Genomic DNA, 18011 nt, shown 5'->3' on the forward strand with positions numbered 1-18011 from the left:
AGTATTACAAACATTTAAAAAAGACTAGTTATGGCATACTGTTAAAGTATACCAGATTTTAAATTAAAGAATTTTAGGTCAGCATTTTTAGAGTAATTATTTAAGATTACTTTATTTGCATATTGTGTTCATATGTCTTTTGCCACAGTTTGTTTTCTATAAATATTAATAAGCACATTTTTACAGATCTAAAATATTATTTTTATCTTACAACAGGGAAATTGGTTACAGTAAAATATTTACGACTAGATAGATATCACCATCGCTTTCCCCAAGCTCTTACTTGCAATACTCCCTTGAAGCCATCAAATAAACATATGAACTCTATGTCTCATCTTCGTCTTCGGACTGGCCTAGCCAATTCTCAAGGAGGTTCCTGAAAAGACTTTCTTCCACTCCTAGGACTGGTATTTACAATAGGAAAATTCCTGTTTGGCTTCCTGTCTTCCTTTTAAATGCTTCTCGTATGTAATATTTTTATTGAATACAGCTCTGTTTGAATGTTCCAGAGATCTTAAGGTTCCAGAGGGACTTAGCAGTGAGGCAGCGATGCTGAGCAAGCAGAACAATTGTTTCGTTCAGTTTTTGGAGCTCAGTTAAGCCAGTGCATTTAAGTTGTGCATGAGGAACATTGACTTTATGAAGCGTTTTCAGATGTGGTGATTGTGTTTTTGCACCACAAGTGTTTGGATAACCACCCAAAAGCATGGTGAAGAGGCTTCTTGTATTTCCATAATTTCATGTGAACTAATGTTGTGAATTTTTGTATACAGTCACCTGCATAGTTCCTTACCAGGCTAATGTGGTAAAACTGTTCATTTCCCAGTTTAACCCTAGGTTTCTATTGCTTGTAAGAGATTCATTTGTTACAGCTGGAATACAGGAAAACTAATTTGGGTTTAGTGGTTTCATTTAAGTGTAGGCGGATGTACATGTACTTCAACTGGCTTTTGTATATATGTATAAATGCTGGTGGTGGCGAAAGTAGTCTTGTTTTGTGAGGATGTCTGCATTAAAGCAGTAAAATAAGCTTCATATTTTATTCATAATCTAATGTGTATATATGTATGTGTATATACGTGTGTATGTGTATATATATGTATGTGTGTATGTGTATATATACACACACATATATACATATGGCTGTACTATCACATAGATCAAACAGCCAGACACCTGCAAGTATTAGATACAAGTTTAAAATATCTTTTATAAGTTTTATATAAAAATGTCTGAGTATGATTTTGTGTGGAAGTTCCGATATCAGTTGTAATGGATTCAAATTTATGTGAGCAATAAAGATGCAATTGGCAGATATTGGAAAAATATTTTGTGAAAAGCTGTATTTATTATAAATACTAGGACTATGACATAGTACTATTGGGATTAAGTCATTTTCCCAATCTATTTATAATTTAATGAAATGTCAGCTCCCCTGTTGTATGTCAAGTTTAAAGCAGGGCATATTATTGCAGCAAAATGTGTATTTGAAAAATTATATTTGAAATTTTGGGTCATGAAAGCTTGCAATATAGTGAATGCACGAGTGACCTTTGCTTTGTGCCTCGGTATTTACTTTGTTTCAGTAAACTTGCTTTATTACTGTTTATGTTTTCAGATTAAAAAAGTTGCTGAGCAGAGTTTACTTGTAATGTAACAATTGGCTTTTTTTTTTAATAACCTGTTGATATATTGATGTCAGTCCGAATGAATATGTGAAACAGCTGGAATTGTACCAATTTCGATTTTGTTTAAAGCTCAGTTTCCTTTTTGTTTTTTTTTTTTTTTATTGTATATGTGTTGGGTTTGCAGCATGAACTTGCACAGATAATGCACGTTTTCTGGTTAAGTAAACATGATGCACACTGTTCTGTAACAGAAAACCCTATTGTGCCTTACCTATGTGCTTTTGTGGGCACCATGTTTATGAAGAATAAAAAACGATTTGTTATCTGAAGAGAATAAATTTTAGATTCTCAGTTTATGTCTCAGATGCTAAAGTGTGAAAATATAAATATATATAATATATAAAATAACCAATCTTTCTGTATTTTATGTGCATCATAGTGATTTATCTGAGCTTAGTGACCCCCATCTTGTGACCTGTTGCAAGAGTGAATGTAAAATAGTTGTGGCATTTTAAAAGGTCGCCTTTTGATGCAGATGCATCTTTTTTTTTTGCTTCTAAAACATATTTCATGTAAACATTGTACATTTATTATTGTAATATATACTATTATGCAGCTTATTTTACCTGAAACTGTTAAGCCGACCAAGATCCCTCCCTGCAAGACAGATGGGAATGTGTATAATAACTAGATATTTGAGAAGTTCTGAAGTTTGATGTAATCTGTTACTTGTCCTGTTTAAAAAAAAAAAAAAAAAAGGAAAAATTCTAATTAAAAATTTATTAGGTTTTTTTTAAATGCGTCTTGGCTTTTAAAAAACTTTTAAAGTGCCCTGTGTCTTTATTTTTTTTTAACATGAAAATAAGTGCCTTTATTTTAAATCTTGGGGATTTGTAAGTACATATATGCTCATAAAGATGGGTGAAGACACTAAAGTTAATTTTAACCATCCATTCCTCAGCATCTTACTTTTCTTTATGAAAATGCCTTTTTCTAACTCTCAAGTGTTTGTATCAAAGTGGGGCAAGACTATCATCTGTGTCACTAAAGCAGCACTGTACATTTTATCATAGCAAGACTTTCTCAAAAAAGGAAGCCATTCTTTGACACATTCTGCTTACTTAAAACTCCTTATCTCATTATAAACCAACAGTTTATGGGCTAGCTACTTTGAATAGCATTGCAATGTGTAGAATTTTTTATAATCAGGTAAAAAGAAGACTTGATTAGTCAGTCAATTGCTAGACTCTTATTGACTGCTAACAAAGATCAGGCATTGTTATGTGTTGGGGATGCAAAGATGAAAAAGGCATGGCCCAAACCTCACGATGGTCACAGTCTAGAGGAAGAACTCGGAACAGATAATTAGTGTGGAAAATATAGTGAGAGAAAAAAAGCAGAAGAAATTGTACGAGTACAGAGAGGCACTTTATGCATCTTAATAGATGGAGAAGACAGAAGGCAGATGAAATGTCAGCTGAGCCATATTTTAATTCAGTTTAACATTTATTAAACACTTCTTTTATAACATTTTTTTTTTAATTTTTTTTATTTATTTACGATAGTCCTACAGAGAGAGAGAGAGAGAGGCAGAGACACAGGCAGAGGGAGAAGCAGGCTCCATGCACCGGGAGCCCGACGTGGGACTCGATCCCGGGTCTCCAGGATCGCGCCCTGGGCCAAAGGCAGGCGCCAAACCGCTGCGCCACCCAGGGATCCCAAATTTTTTTTTTATAACATGTTTTTTTTTTTAATTTTTTTTATTTATATTAAACACTTCTTAATGAGTATAGATGCAATGTAAGTCTTCTTTCCCTTTAGCCCTTAGGGGAGCTTTTATTCTTATGATGAGCTCATAAAAATTGATATGTGAAACCTGAGTTTTTATTTGTTGGTCTGTAGATTACTGAATACCCTATGAACACTGAAGCCTGATACTTGACTTCATTACATTTTCCATGTATATATTCACTGTTTAGTTGACAAGCTGTGAATTCCGAGTGAACAGTGATTTGCTGTATCATATACCCACAATATTTCCTTTAGCAAGATTGACCTTACTGTTCTCAGTCCTAGTAATGTCATGTTACTATAGGTCATCTACATGGCTTCTTCGCCCTTTTTTCCTAGACTTATCTCGGCAAGTCACTTCTTCCAGATGACTCAACAGAGGATGCTAAATCAAGCAGAATTTGGGCAGCCACTCTTTTGGAAAGGATGCTGAGGAACAGGTACTTAAAAACTGAAAATAATTAGAAACCAAAAGTTGTGGTTTTGAAGAAACTGAATGTCCAGATGCTCATTATCTTGGTCCAGTAAGCATGATGAGTACCTACTGCTTCTAAGCTTCATTGGAGAAACTTTATGACCAGAAGTATATCCTCATGGTAGATTTTTATACTGTAGAATCTCTGCTAGGGGTAGCAGGTTAGAGTCATTTTGTTGATTCTTAGATTTTAAAACCAATAGAACCTGTGTCCTTAGGTTTACTTTTTCTTCCATGGGTGGATATTGAAGGCTGGCACATGCTCCTGAAATTGAAAAGAAGGTTTATTTATGCATAGAGAGCACATGAAAAAAGATCAGTGAGATACATACAACCTACTGGCAGTGTCTCGTGGTTGAATTACTGAATATAAAAGTGGGCAGTGATCAGATCATGGGTGGCTTTGTGGATCACATTGTGAAGTTGGGATGTTGATAGGTAAAGGCAGTTCAGGTGAGGATTTGTTGTGATAAAAAATGGAGAAAGGATTTGACAAGATAAAATGGGAAGGACTTAATTGTATATTGAGAGATAAATTGATGTCCAGTTTTCTAGTGTGAGAATTCTAATTGCAGCATTTAGATGGAAAAGATGTTAATTGAAATTTTGGACGTTTTAAAGTTGAGATGCTTATGATGGAATATTCAGGTGGATGTTCCTAGCAGGTGATTAGATTTCTAATTCTATGGTATTTTGAGAAAAAGATCTGAGCTAGGAATACAATTTGGGTGTTAAAACCATGAAAGTAAATTAGATAACCCAGAAAACAAACCAGAAAATCCATATAGAGACAGAAATTTAGTTCATTGCCAATTCTTCCATACTTAATTGTATGGTTGGGGATAGTGGAAGGTATTAAGGAAAACTTGAAACAAATTAAGAAGGTGGAATTTGAAAAGGTCTTTGGGGTCAGGTTAAAGTGGAAATTTAGTATGACTATCACATTCCTGACTTGGGCAACTGGTTAGATGGTGATGACTTTCCCTAAATTATGGGTTACTGGAGAGGGGAGCAAGAGGCCAATCAGGGTGCTAGATAAGATTTCTCAGAATTATAGCAGTTAAAATAATCCTCTGACTTATCTAGGACTTTGTTGGAGGAAGGGCAAGAGGGGGTTGTTTGAGACCCTCTCCTTGTCAAAAAACAGAATTGTTAATTTAATGTTCTGGCATTATCTGTGGTTCTCAGATATTGATTAGAAATTTTCCTGAATTGTAGAAAAATGAGATGTTGAGTAGATCTGGAAACCTATGATTGCCAAAAGAACAAATACAAAAATTGGCTTTTGATAGAACTGTTCACAAGTGGTTTGCCATATATCCAAGAGTAGAAACTTACTTGAAGCTATATATTATACAGCCTTTGTAAACTAGTCAGATTCTCCAGGCCTGGAATCATTTCTTGGTGACTTCATTTCTCCTTTGATCTGTTGAATTAATTTAAAATTTTAACTTTTAAGGGGCAGTGTTATTTTTGTATTTCCACATGGTGCAGTACTTCTTTTACCAAACAACAACAACAACAACAGAACCCTTACTAATGTGGAGATTTTAGTGGCTTTTTGTTTCTTACTGAATAATAGTTAATTTTAAGTTGGTATTCAAGGCCTGCTTTTATTGAGACCAGTGCTTGTCCAATAGAAGTATGTCATGAATAGTTTAAAATGTTATGATGGCCACATTAAAAAAATTTAAAAAAAAAAGGTAAAGTTAACTTTAGTACATTTTATTTGATCTTATATATTCAGGATGTTATATCAACATGTAATAAAAATTTTATTAATAGTTATTTTATATTAAGCTTTAAAATCTGGAATATATATTATACTTACCACTAAGGTGACCCTGTGTTGTAGGACTTAAAGTGCTAAACTTTCACAGTTGGTCACCTTACTTAACAGCCCATCTCCATTCAGATGCTACATTTTCACCGAAAATACTTGATATATATATTTAGATTTCATAACCTCTACGGTTGGAAAAATTAGATTCACATACCCGAGTTCTTCCTCACATATGTAAAAGTTTTCCTATAACTGAATCAAGGTGTCAGTTTACATTAATTCACATTAAAACTTCAGTTCTTCAGTCATAGTAGCCATACTTAACATGTTTGGCATTCATGTGTAGCCAGTATCAACCATGGTGACAGTGCAGATATAGACCAACCTGTACCTGTCTTGGTGAATCCTACTTATCCTGCCATTGTGCTCCAGCTAAAGTGCACTGGTTGGCTTTTGGGGACATAACCTATCCTTTGCTTGGTTCTACCTGTACTGGCACTGTTCTTACTGTTATTTTTGCTTGAAACCATATTTCCTATTTCTGTATACCCACATCTTGCCCATCCTCAAAAATGTTACACAAATGTCTCCTCCAGAAAGTGTTGTTGATTATTTCTGTCTCTAAGTAATTTCTTCCACATGCATTTCTGAAATACTTGATTTGCACTTCTTTTACTGTTATAGAGCTTTCTGTCTTGTATTACAGTGTTTTCAGTCTGCTCCAGTTTGTCTTCTGTACTCATCATTCCTCTGAAATTGCTCCTCTGGAGCACCAAAAAACTTCCTTTTGTCAAATTCAATAGTCATTTCTATACCTTCCATCTTTCTTGAACCCTTATCACCATCGTCAATTATGATCATTGCTTCTTTTTTTACTTAAACATTTTTTGTTCTGAAATAACTCACACATATAAGAATATAATGATAGTGTATATTTTACTTACATTTTGAAGCACCTCTTTGCCTTTGCCTCATGCTTCTCTCCCCTTCCCAATCCCAGATAACCATTATTCTGAATTGTGTGTTAATAGTTATTTTTCAATACAGTTTTACCACATTAGCATGTGTGTCTAAATACTATATTGTTTCTTGCTGCTTTTGACCTCTCTGTGAATAGAATCATATGTATACTTCAGTGACTTTTTTTGTTCAACATTGTTTTAGCTCTCGTTCATTGTCATGGCTGTATAGTATTCTCTGTAAAATACACCACAGTTTATTCAAGTATCAATGGACATTGAGATTGTTCTCAGTTTTTTCCTATTATAAATAAGGTTGCTATGAATATTCACTCTTGAACATGTCTTTTACTATACTCAGAACATGTCGTTCTCAAGTCAACAGCATCAATATCAAATGGTAACTTGTTATTCCAAGCAAATTACTGGGCCCCACCTAGACTTAACTGAATCAGAAACTTTGGAGTTGGGTGCCTTGTAATCTCTGTTTTCACAAATCCTCCAGCCGATCCTGACACACATTCATGTTTAGAGAACCATTGGTGTAAAAGTACCCTTTGTAAGATTAATTTGTGTCTCCTGATTATGATTTTTTGCTTCCATATACTTGAAATAGTTTTTTCTTCTTCTTTTCTGTGACATTTGAGAAAATCTGGTGAGCAAATGGTTTACACCTGACCTAAGGTGAGTAGGCTCTGAAAAATACACAGAGAAAGCTTTGTCACATACACTCCATGGCTAAACTCTTTCAAGGCTTTGACAGATCCATAACCTGGTACTATTTCCTTTGATGATCATTGACCTGCTTTAGGACATTCTGCTCAGTCTAACCTTTTGCTAGCTGCCATCTAATCAGTTTACCAAAAAAACGACATAAACAACACATAACTGTTGCTAGACTGTACTTTGTTTCCTTTGTCTTCTCACCTCTTTCCTATGGTGGTGGGGGGTTTTTTTGTTTGTTTTTGTCTTTGGTAAGTTTTTCACTGTCTACCTCATGTGATTAAATTTCCATGCAAATAACTAAATATCTGTGAGTTATTCTTTTATACCCCACAATTCTGTTTTTCTTCTACTAGACTTGTTACCCTTTTTCATTTTCATCTACCAGGTCTTCCTCCTTTGCTTACTCTTAATATTGAAGTGCCCTGGGCCTTTGTCTTGAGCTCCTCTGCTGTCCTCTGTCTAGATGTCTTCTCTGGGTGATCTTAGCTCCTCCCTTAGGTTCAGAGTATACTCAGCTCACTACTTGATACATCCATTTGGATGACTAAAGGTTTTTCAAATTTTATATACCAAAACAAAACAAAAACTCTGATTTCCATGCTTCTTTGCCTCCAAGCCCATTCTTCCTCTACTCTTACTTTTTCAGTATATGATACCACATTATGTCAGTTCCTGAAGCTAAATTTCTAGCCAAATTTCTAGAAGTTCTCTCTTTTCAATTCCTATATTCAGTTAGTAAGTCCTTTCAGCTCTTCTATCTATCTATCTATCTATCTATCTATCTATCTATCTATCTATCTATCTATCTATGATCTATCCATTCTCTTGACACCATCATTATGTCTTGCCTAGACTGCTGCAAAAGCCTAAGTGGGTCGCCTTGTTCCCTGCCCAGCTGTAATTCATATTCCATGCGGGAACCAAAGTTGTCTTCGAAAACAGGTATCAGAACATGTCCCTCTTTAAAATACAATCCTCCAATGGTTCCCACTGCATTTAGAGTGAAGTCCAAATTTTTTGCTAGGGCCTTCAAGGCCCTAAGTGAACTGGCCTATGCCCATTTCTTCAAATATTTCTTCTATCATGCCTCTTCCACTCTGGTTTACTTTCTGTTCCCTAATCTACTTTCCACCCTAGGGCCTTCATACAGTTCTTACTTTCTGGAATGCTGTTGCCCTGGGCCTAGGTCTTCACATGTGATAATGTCCAACTTACGTATTTTTTCTTTTGTTCATGTTTTTGGTGCCTAAGAAAGGGTTGCCTAATCCAAGCCTGATGCGGGACTTGATCCCCAGACCCAGGGATCACACCCTGAATCAAAAGCAGATGCTCAACCTCTGAGCCACCCAGTGTCCCATGTATATATAGAACTTTTAGATTGTTCATTGCCAGTGCATAGAATACCCTTGATTTTTGTATATTGATCTTGGGTCCTGCTACCTGGTTGAATTTGTTCTAACTGGCTTTAAGTGAATTCCCTACATAAATTTCCTATTTATAAGATCATGTTATCAGCATGTAAGTTTATTTATTCTTAGTTTATTTATTCTCCCTCTTTTTCTTAGATGCCCCCCTCTTTTCCTCTAGTTGCCCTGATGAGAACCTCTAATACAATGTTGAATAGAAGTGGCAAGAGCACATATCCTTGTCTTGTTCCTGATCTGAGGGGAAGAACATTTAGTCTTTCACCATTAAGTATAATGTTAGCTGTGGGTATGTTGTGTTTTCATTTACATTGATCTCAAATATATTCTTACTTCTCTATCATATTGGGGAAGTTTCCTTCTATATCTTGGTTGTTGTTCGTTTTTATCATGAAGGGCTGTTGGATTTTGTCGAATGCTTTTTCTGTGTCTATTGAGATGATCATGTGATTTTGGTCCTTTATTCTGTAGATAATGAGGATTAATTTTCAAATGATAAACCGACCTTTCACTCAAGTCATAGGTCATGATCATGTATAATCCTTTTTATATGTTGCTGGATTTGGTTTGCTAGTACTTGGTTGAGAATTTTTGTGTCTGTATTCATAAGAGATATTTTGTCTCCAGTTTTCTTCTTTTGTGAAATCTTTGTCTGATTTTGGTTCACAGTTTACTGATTTCAAAATGAATTGGGAAGTAGTTCCTCCTATTTTTTGGAACAATAGTGAAAAGCCGGCATTAATTTTATTTTATTTTTATTTATTTATTTTTAAAAGTTTTAACCTAAATTCCAGTTAGTTAACATAGTGTAATATTAGTTTTATGTGTACAATATAGTGATTCAACAATTCATGCATCACCCAGTACTCAATCCAAGTCACTCCCCTCATCAAATATTTAACCCATCCCCTCACCGACCTCCCCTCTGGTAACTGCTCTCTATCATTAAGAGTCTGTTTCTTGGTCCACCCCTTTTTTCCCCTTTATTTTGTTTCTTAATTCCACAATGAAATTGAATCATATAGTATTTTCCTTTCTCAGACTGACTTATTTCACTTAGCATTACACTCTAGCTCCATCCATGTCATTGCAAATGGAAAGATTTCATTATGTTTGTTCGGTAGAATTCACCATTGATGTCATCAGGCCTGGGCCTCGGGTAGGTTTTTTTTTTTTTTTTTTTAATATTTATTTATTCATGAAGGACACAGAGAGAGAGGTTCAGAGACACAGGCAGAGGGAGAAGCAGGCTCCATGCAGGGAGCCTGATGTGGGACTCGATCCCAGGTCTCCAGGATCACGCCCTGGGCCAAAGGTGGTGCTAAACCTCTGAGCCACCCGGGCTGCCCCACTCAGGTAGGTTTTTGATTACTAAATCAATGTTTTCACTTGCTAAAGGTCTCTTCAAATTTTCTCTTTCTTAGGAGGTCAGTTTTAGTAGTTTGTGTCCTAGGAATTTTTACATTTCATCTATTAATTTCTTGGCATATATAGAGTTGTTCATAGCATTCCCTTATAATCATCTTTATTTCTGTAATGTTAGTAGTAATGCCTGTTCTTTACTGATGTTAATCATTTGAGTCTTCTCTCCTTTTTTCTTGGTCAGTCTAACTACAAGTTTGTCAATTTTGTTGATATTTTCAAAGAATTTTTGGTTTTGTTGATGTCTATTATCGTTCTATTCCCCATGTCATTAATTTCTACTCTAGTCTATTATTTCCTTCCTTCTACTTGTTTTATTTTGCTCTTCTTTTTCCAGTGTAGTTTTAGGTGAAAGTTTATTGATTTGAGGTTTTTTGTTTTGCTTTGTTTTGTTTTTTTGGTATGGGAATGTACAGCTAAATGTTTTCTCCTAAGCACTGCTTTAGCTGCATCCCTTAAGTTTTGGTGTATGGGTCTTCATTTTCATTCACCTCAAAGTATTCTAATTTCCTTTTGGTTTCTTTTCTGACCCATTGGTTATTTAGAAGTTTGTCATTTTGCTTCCATATATTTGTGGATTTCCCATATTTCTTTTGGTTACTGATTTCTAATTTCACTCCATGTGATTAGAAAACATATTTCATTTGATTTCAGTCCTCACAAACTTATTTTTTTAAAGATTTATTTATTTTAGAGAGAGAGTACGAGTCTGAGCAGGGGGAGAGCCGGGGTGGCGGTGGGAATCCTCAAACCAGTTCCCCACTGAGTGCAGAGACCAATGTGGGGCTCAATCCCAGGACCATGAGATCATGACCTGACCCAAAACCAAGAGTTGGATGCTTAACCAACTGAGCCACCCAAGCACCCCCCTTCTTAAACTTTTTGAGGTTTATTTTATGGTCTAGTATTTAGTCTGTCCTGAAGAATGTTACATGGTAAACTTAAGAATATATATTCTGCTGTTAAAAACTAGGTCACCAGGCATCAACAGATATTCTTTGGGCCCTAACTGCCTCCCATACTTGATCACATCCTTGATTTTCTGCTTTTATTTTTGACCTCTAAGGATTTTGCTTGCATTAATTTACTTAAAAAGATGTTTTTCATGTTTATTACCAATACAAAAGATGTTTTATAATGGGAGGCTTATTTAGGATATCTTGTTCCATTCTGTTGCTAGAAATAAGTTCTTACCTTATTCCTTCCTTATTGCCCCTGTCTTTGAAAAATCACTTGTGTTCTTTAAGGAAAAGTAATCTGGCTCTAGAGATACTCTTTTTTAGATGGTGATTTGATAGATAGGTACACTGATGCCACCTATGAATAAATTCAACAAGAAATACGTAAGACCTATGTGAGGAAACTTTGCTAAAAGAGATCAAGAAAAACAAAGAAATGGAGGTTTACAGCATTTTTCTTGATAGACTGAATATAGCAAAATTCTTCCTAAATTAGTAAAGAGATTTAGTGAATTCCAATAAAATTTCAATAGTTTAAATTCATGTCCAGGGATTTTAAATGAATTTCTAGGATATCAGCTGGATGGATGAATAAGAAAGAGTAAGTTTTTAAAATTAAAATATTGAAAAGGAGAGACTGGCCCTATCAGATATTAAAGCAAATTAAATCTATGCTAACAAAGTTATACAGATATATAACCAGACAATATATCTTGAAACAGATAATTACTGAGGATAACAAATACCAGAAGGTCACTTAAATCAGGGAACAAATTTTCTTTTTTTTTTTTTTTAAAGATTTTATTTATTTATTCATGGGAGACACACACTGAAAGGCAGAGACACAGGCTGATAGAGAAGCAGGCTCTATGCAGGGAGCCCGATGTGGGACTTGATCCTGGGACTCCAGGATCACGCCCTGAGCCAAAGGGGAGCACTCAACCGCTGAGCCATCCAGGCGTCCCAGGAACCAAATTTTCATAATAAATAGTTTTACTAAAACTTTAACTTGAAATTTTTTTAAACTTTTATAGTTTATTTTCTATTTGACAAAGTTAACATAAATATTTGACTCTTAAGTAATTTCTTGGCATTTTTTCTTGACAAAATTACTTGAAACATGAAATAATTTTCACTTGTTTGATTTCTACTCTTTAATTGAATGATTTTACAAAAATATCCTAGACTTCATTTTTGCAAGGGTTTCTCTGTAATCACATCATTCTTTTATACACTTCTTGTGCCATTGCCCTTTTGGCCTTGGCTTCTGCCCTTTGCTAACTAGACTAACACATTCTGTAGCTGTGTTCATGATTTGAATAGTTCTCCATCATGTTTATCAACATCATGAAATCCTGCATATTTTATGAGATTTGCTAGTTTACTTTGTAATGGGTGTTCATTGCACTTGCGTTGCATTTTAGAATGACAGTCTGCAGGACACTGGCAAATAACAGGCATGAACACAGATGATAACTGTGAAGCAGAAAAGGATACTAGAGGAAGCGTAGACTTCTTGTGAGAGTATTTTATGTTATGATTCAACACCAGTAACATTACATGGTCAATAGATACTTGAATTATGAGGACACTTTGGTATATAAGGATTCAGTGTATGATAAAGGTGACTTTATTTTTTAAAAAAATGTTTAAGGTGACTTTTAAAAATTAGCAGGAAAAGTGTCATTTTCTAAAAGAAAAAAGAGAAAAAAGCCATAATATAACTAATGCCAGGACCTTTGGCTCCTGCAACTGTTTCTCCTTTGAAGAGGCATAGACCCTTGGCTTATAGCAATTTAGAAGACTATAGTGACCAGATACTTCCACATTGTGGGAGTCACTCAGTTTCCTTAGATTAACTTGACTGAGAGAGGATATCTTTTGCAAAGGTTTCTTTCATAAGTCCCAATAACACAAGTGTTGAGTTGTTCAGTATCTCCTCCTTATCTCAGCAAGGTCCAGAACAAAAGGGCAGGGGGATGGTTTCCTAATGCTTATTTTATTCAATCATAGTTGGGTTTCTCTACATCATTCCTGGGCATCTGTTTTCTAGAACCCTCGCAACATATCAGTGGAGTAGGGAATTTTATCAGAACACGATAAGTAGCAGAGCTGTTCTGAAAAAGACCTTCTCAAGTGGTATGCCACAAATGGGTTACAGATGTGCTAATATGCCCTGTGTGGTGGAGCTCAAGGCCTCCTTAACTCTGGCAGTTGTTATGTAGCCTCTTCTGTTTAACTGTGCACCGTACAATGATTTTCCTTTTCTTTCTGTGCCATGAATCAAAAAAGTTTGGGGAGCACTGTTCTAAGCAATTAGCTGCAAACAATGGGAACATGAATAATATTATACAAACAGTCATTTGGTTTAGGGAAGAAAATAGCATATTGTAGCAAAAAATGGATGAGGAGGCAGATTAGACTTTTTTCCTGAATCTTTGAATTCACTCCAGTTTTATTTTCACTTCAGACTGTAACCTCAGTTTACATTAGTATCAGCCTTGTGTAGTTTTCACCTGTTCCTAGTCCTTTACACATACCCAGATAAATTCCAGGAGGAATAAAGAGTTGAGAAATAGTTATAAAATAGCTAAAAAATCAGAGGAAAACATTTGATACAAGGTTTAGCACAGAAATAAAGAGACCAGAAAAAAAAAATGCTGCATGTGGTTATATTAAAACAAAAACAACCAGTATATCTACAAAGTCTAAGAACAAATTAAAAAACAAGCAAATGGAAAATGGAAAGATACTAGCAGTAGCAGCATATATGATTTGCAGTACTTTTCTGCAAATAAAAATTATTTTAACATAAAAAAGACTAACATCCAAATAGAAAATAGCCAAATGACATCAGGGGATGATCCACAAATGAAGAGCTGCAAACGATCAATAAATACATGAAACATTCAGCCACAGACATAAATGCAAATTAATTAACAATTGAGGAAGTTACATAAGAAATTTGACAGATTTAATTTTAGTTTAGAGGAAATAGGCCTCTTACATAAATGCTGGTAGTTGTATGAAGTGATGAGTTTTTTAATAGATCAATTTGGCAATACATTTAAAAAATGTTTTAATCTCTATACCCTTTGATCTTGTTTTAATTTAGGAGTTTATTCTGAAGAAATGATCAGAAATGACATGAAGATATGTGAAAATCATATTACAGCCTTATACTGTGATAAAAATGAGATGCAATTGAAATCTACAAAAATGAAAATGGATTATGAATTATGGAATCCTGGGCAATCATTAAAATATCTTTGAAAATAAGGTATGGAAAATATTGTCCATGTGCTGCTTAAATTGCATGTTTATTATTTCAAATATACTGTATTTCATATAAGATAGTTGGAAGAGGCATCATTTTCTCTGGCACTAAGAAAGAAAACCACAACAAAAATAACACCCAAGATAGGAATTCTGATGGAAGACCCTGGCATAAAGCTAGGCAGAGTCAGGATAAATGAAAACCGGACTTGTCTCTGGAAAGGGATAGCAAGAAACAGCTGGTCCTCATTCAGGGTGTGGTTCCAATTCCTACCACCAACCACCATGACCCAGAAAACTTCAAGCAAAGAGAAAATGTGTTCACAGTTGCTAGTTCCCCCAGGTAGAAGCAAACATCAGTCCCCGGGCAGAAGTTGGATTTCATGTAGATAGACAGCATTTTTTTTAATCTTTTGTAACTTTGTCAGTAATTTTTGTCTGATTTTTTTAAAGGCACCATTGATTGTAAAGTGAATTTCTATATTAGAATTGTTAGAAATGAAAAATTGTGTCTAGAGTGAAAGAAGTATGCTATATACATGCAACTGGAGAGAAATACTCGGAATTTAGTAGTGAAGTCCAATCTGTTGGATTACATATGTATTTTACAAAACTTCTCCATGAGCATTTATTACATATATATATATAAATGTTTACCTTAATTAGGATTCCCATATTATTTTTAGTCCATTTTCTTAATTTGATCTCCTCTGTTAGTATATTTTGAATCATTACCAACCTTTGGCAGTGAAGCTGAGGCATTTTAGACTTTTTATAATTTCAGCACTTTGGAAAAGAGCTATGTTTATTTTGGCTGCAGACCTGTGGGTTGTTACTATTAGCAGGTGTATGAAATTTGTTCCAAAATACTGGATCCCTGCATTGAGAGAGAAAAAAAGGAAAAAGGAGGAGTGTTTAAGAGCACTCTGGAGTGAAGCCCATCCTTAAACTTCAGCTTTGACACATAGTAGTTGTATGATTCTAGGCAAGTTATTTAAGTAGTCTAAGACTCAGTTTCCTCATTTTTAAAATGATAATGATTGTATAGTCGAGAGAATGAAATAAAATAATGTAAAATGTCCATCATATAACATCCCGGTTACCATTTCCAAATCAAGGTCTGTGAGACCCAACTGCTTGAAAATATGCTTTATTTTTAACATCTCTTTGCTCTTCTTCATTGTAGTAACTCTTAACTAATGAGACCTTTGAAAATTGATAAGCTCTTCAGTGCTTCCCTTTTTAAAAATGACATATTCCCTATCCCAGCAAGTAGAAAAGGAGGATGCATTCCTGAATAGCATAACCTTGATGCAGAAAACAGAAAAGGAAAAATCATAGTCCAGTCTCATTGAACAAAAGATGCAAAAATCCCCAAACAAAGCAAAATGGCCAGCAAACCAAACCCTGCAACACATAAGTAAGAATTATACATCATGGCCAAGTCGGATTTACTCCAGGAATGCAGAACTGGTTTCACATTAGAAAATCCATATAATTTGTCATATTAACAGAATATATGAAATATCATCTCATTTAAGGTGCAGTTAACCATCTAATAAAATTCAACATACATATACCTTTTTTTGTAAAAAAGTAAATCTTAGCAAACTAGAAGGGAACTTCTTAAATCTCATAAAAAAATATTGACCAAAAACCTAAAATAAACATATTATTAATGGTAAATTATCTGTTATGTCCCTATTGGTTGCCTAAGTTTTGACTTCTTCCTTTATTTCTAAAATAGGTGATTGTTGTTCTTCACTATTAACTATTTTTGTTCTTTTGAAACTAATGTATTCTCCCATTTTATCTTACTTTGAAATGATATACCTTGTTAGTCTTTCATCTCTCCTAAATTATGCATTTTATTGTTTTTCCCCACTGTTGTGCCCCCAAATTCTTCCTTTTTGTGCTCAATGCCTCTGCTTTAAAAAGGCAGAAAATCTAAATGTCAATTTATTTTTTCTCAATAGCATTGAGATTCAGATCTCAGCTATGACAGTGTTTTAGAATCATCATCTTTAGAACCACAGTAGTGTTGGTCACTAGAGTGGTGTCAGCACCTGATGGGAATGGACCCGTTGTATTTCTCTAATGATTGTCTACAGTTAGTCCTGTGTTATTAAAATGTTCCTGACTGTGACACTAAACATAAAGGCTGGTATAATCTTTTAACTATAGGAGTCTTAGAAATCTGGTAACAATGAGGCTGTCTGGTACGGTGTACATCACATCCCTGGAAGATCCCAGGAGCAACAGAGACGAGTGAAGAGCAAGACAGTGAATGAGCAGGAGAGACTTTCTGTGAGCAGTCTGCAGTCTGCAGTCTTGTGGGTTGAATCTTCTCCTCACATTTGAAGAACTACCCATTAGCCTTCTATGTACACTCATTCTGTCATTTCATCATCGTAAATTATACACAGTTTCACATTTAAATAAAGCCACATTTTCAAAAATTACAATGTGTCATATCTCAATAATAGTCTGATCATATACAAAATTACCATTTTCATTTTCCATTATGCTTTAATTACATGGAAAAATCAAGGCCGCTTTTCTTGGTTTTCCTCAAGGGCAGCTAAATATACTTAAAATACTATTTAGTTGTGACAAAGTGTTATCATATTTGGAAATTGGTGGAATGAATGTTGCCCCATGGAATTAAAATGTTTAGAGAAGAATGCTGCTTTCATTATGTTCAGAAAACATATATACTTATAATACAGTATTTCATATTCTAGTATTAGATTGGTACAGAAAATTCCTGTTAACCTGGAGTAATTTTTAAAGATATATCTTAATAAATTTAGTTATTTCAGTTACCTAAGAGTTATAACCTGATTCTAAAATAACCAATTTTCAAAGAATACAATAAAATATTCACAGTGCTAAAACTCTAGGGAGCTTCATTTAATCATTGATGACTCAGGAAGCAAGTCAGAATCTTGCAGTGCCTCATTTTATAATTAACCTCACTTATAGGGTAAAGTGAAAATTCTAGTTTATTTGAATTTCCTGATTATTTGGATTATGAGTAAACATATATTTTGTAAAGGTCATGAAAGCTCTGTTATGTACGCCCTCATATATTTTCCTGTAATCCTGTCTACCCCTGTTAAGGACATTATAGAAAAGAGAGGTTGAAACTTACCCTCTTCGATTGCAAAGTAGCCATGAAAAATACTCAATACTGAATTTCTTGAAGGAAGGATATGTGGACCACCCCTCCTAGCACCATCTGGGGTATTTGTTAGAAATGCAGATTCCTGAGTCATTCACCAAACCTGCTGAATCACTGTATCTGGAAAAGATCCCAGGATAGTAACAGGCTCTCCAGGTAATTCTGACAAAAGTTTGGGACTCCTTGCCAGATGGCTTCTGGATCTGAGATAGCAACCTAGGGTGGGCAGCGCCAAAATAATTCCTCCCATGGATGTTGATACAGGAAAAAAGTGATGAAGATTGAAATGGGTGTGCTACTTCCCACGGAGTATGAGAACAGGAAATAATACGTTCTACCGTCAGACCAAAGGAATTTCAGAAGCAAAGTTGGAAATAGTTCAGA

The 18011-nt window shown here is 34.8% G+C and overlaps 1 protein-coding gene across 2 annotated transcripts in view; it reads left to right on the forward strand.

Annotated features, from left to right (window-relative positions):
- LEMD3 (LEM domain containing 3) overlaps nt 1-16881 on the forward strand; it is a 73003-nt gene extending 56122 nt beyond the window's left edge. Inside the window, exons 13-15 of one of the 2 annotated variants that reach the window (XR_008664891.1) lie at nt 3759-3859; nt 14283-14447; nt 16628-16881. Coding sequence is in view for 1 of the 2 variants with exons in the window: in XM_055328669.1 (XP_055184644.1) it covers nt 217-380 (164 nt within the window). In the remaining variant the exon portion in view is untranslated. Of the gene's footprint in view, nt 1-216; nt 2051-3758; nt 3860-14282; nt 14448-16627 lie in introns of those variants that run through there. The other variant, XM_055328669.1, reaches the window with a different exon arrangement.
- Nucleotides 16882-18011: the final 1130 nt, after the last annotated feature.

The sequence above is a fragment of the Nyctereutes procyonoides genome, unplaced genomic scaffold (assembly GCF_905146905.1).
Source record: "Nyctereutes procyonoides isolate TBG_1078 unplaced genomic scaffold, NYPRO_anot_genome, whole genome shotgun sequence".
In the NCBI taxonomy this organism is placed as follows: Eukaryota; Metazoa; Chordata; class Mammalia; order Carnivora; family Canidae; genus Nyctereutes; species Nyctereutes procyonoides.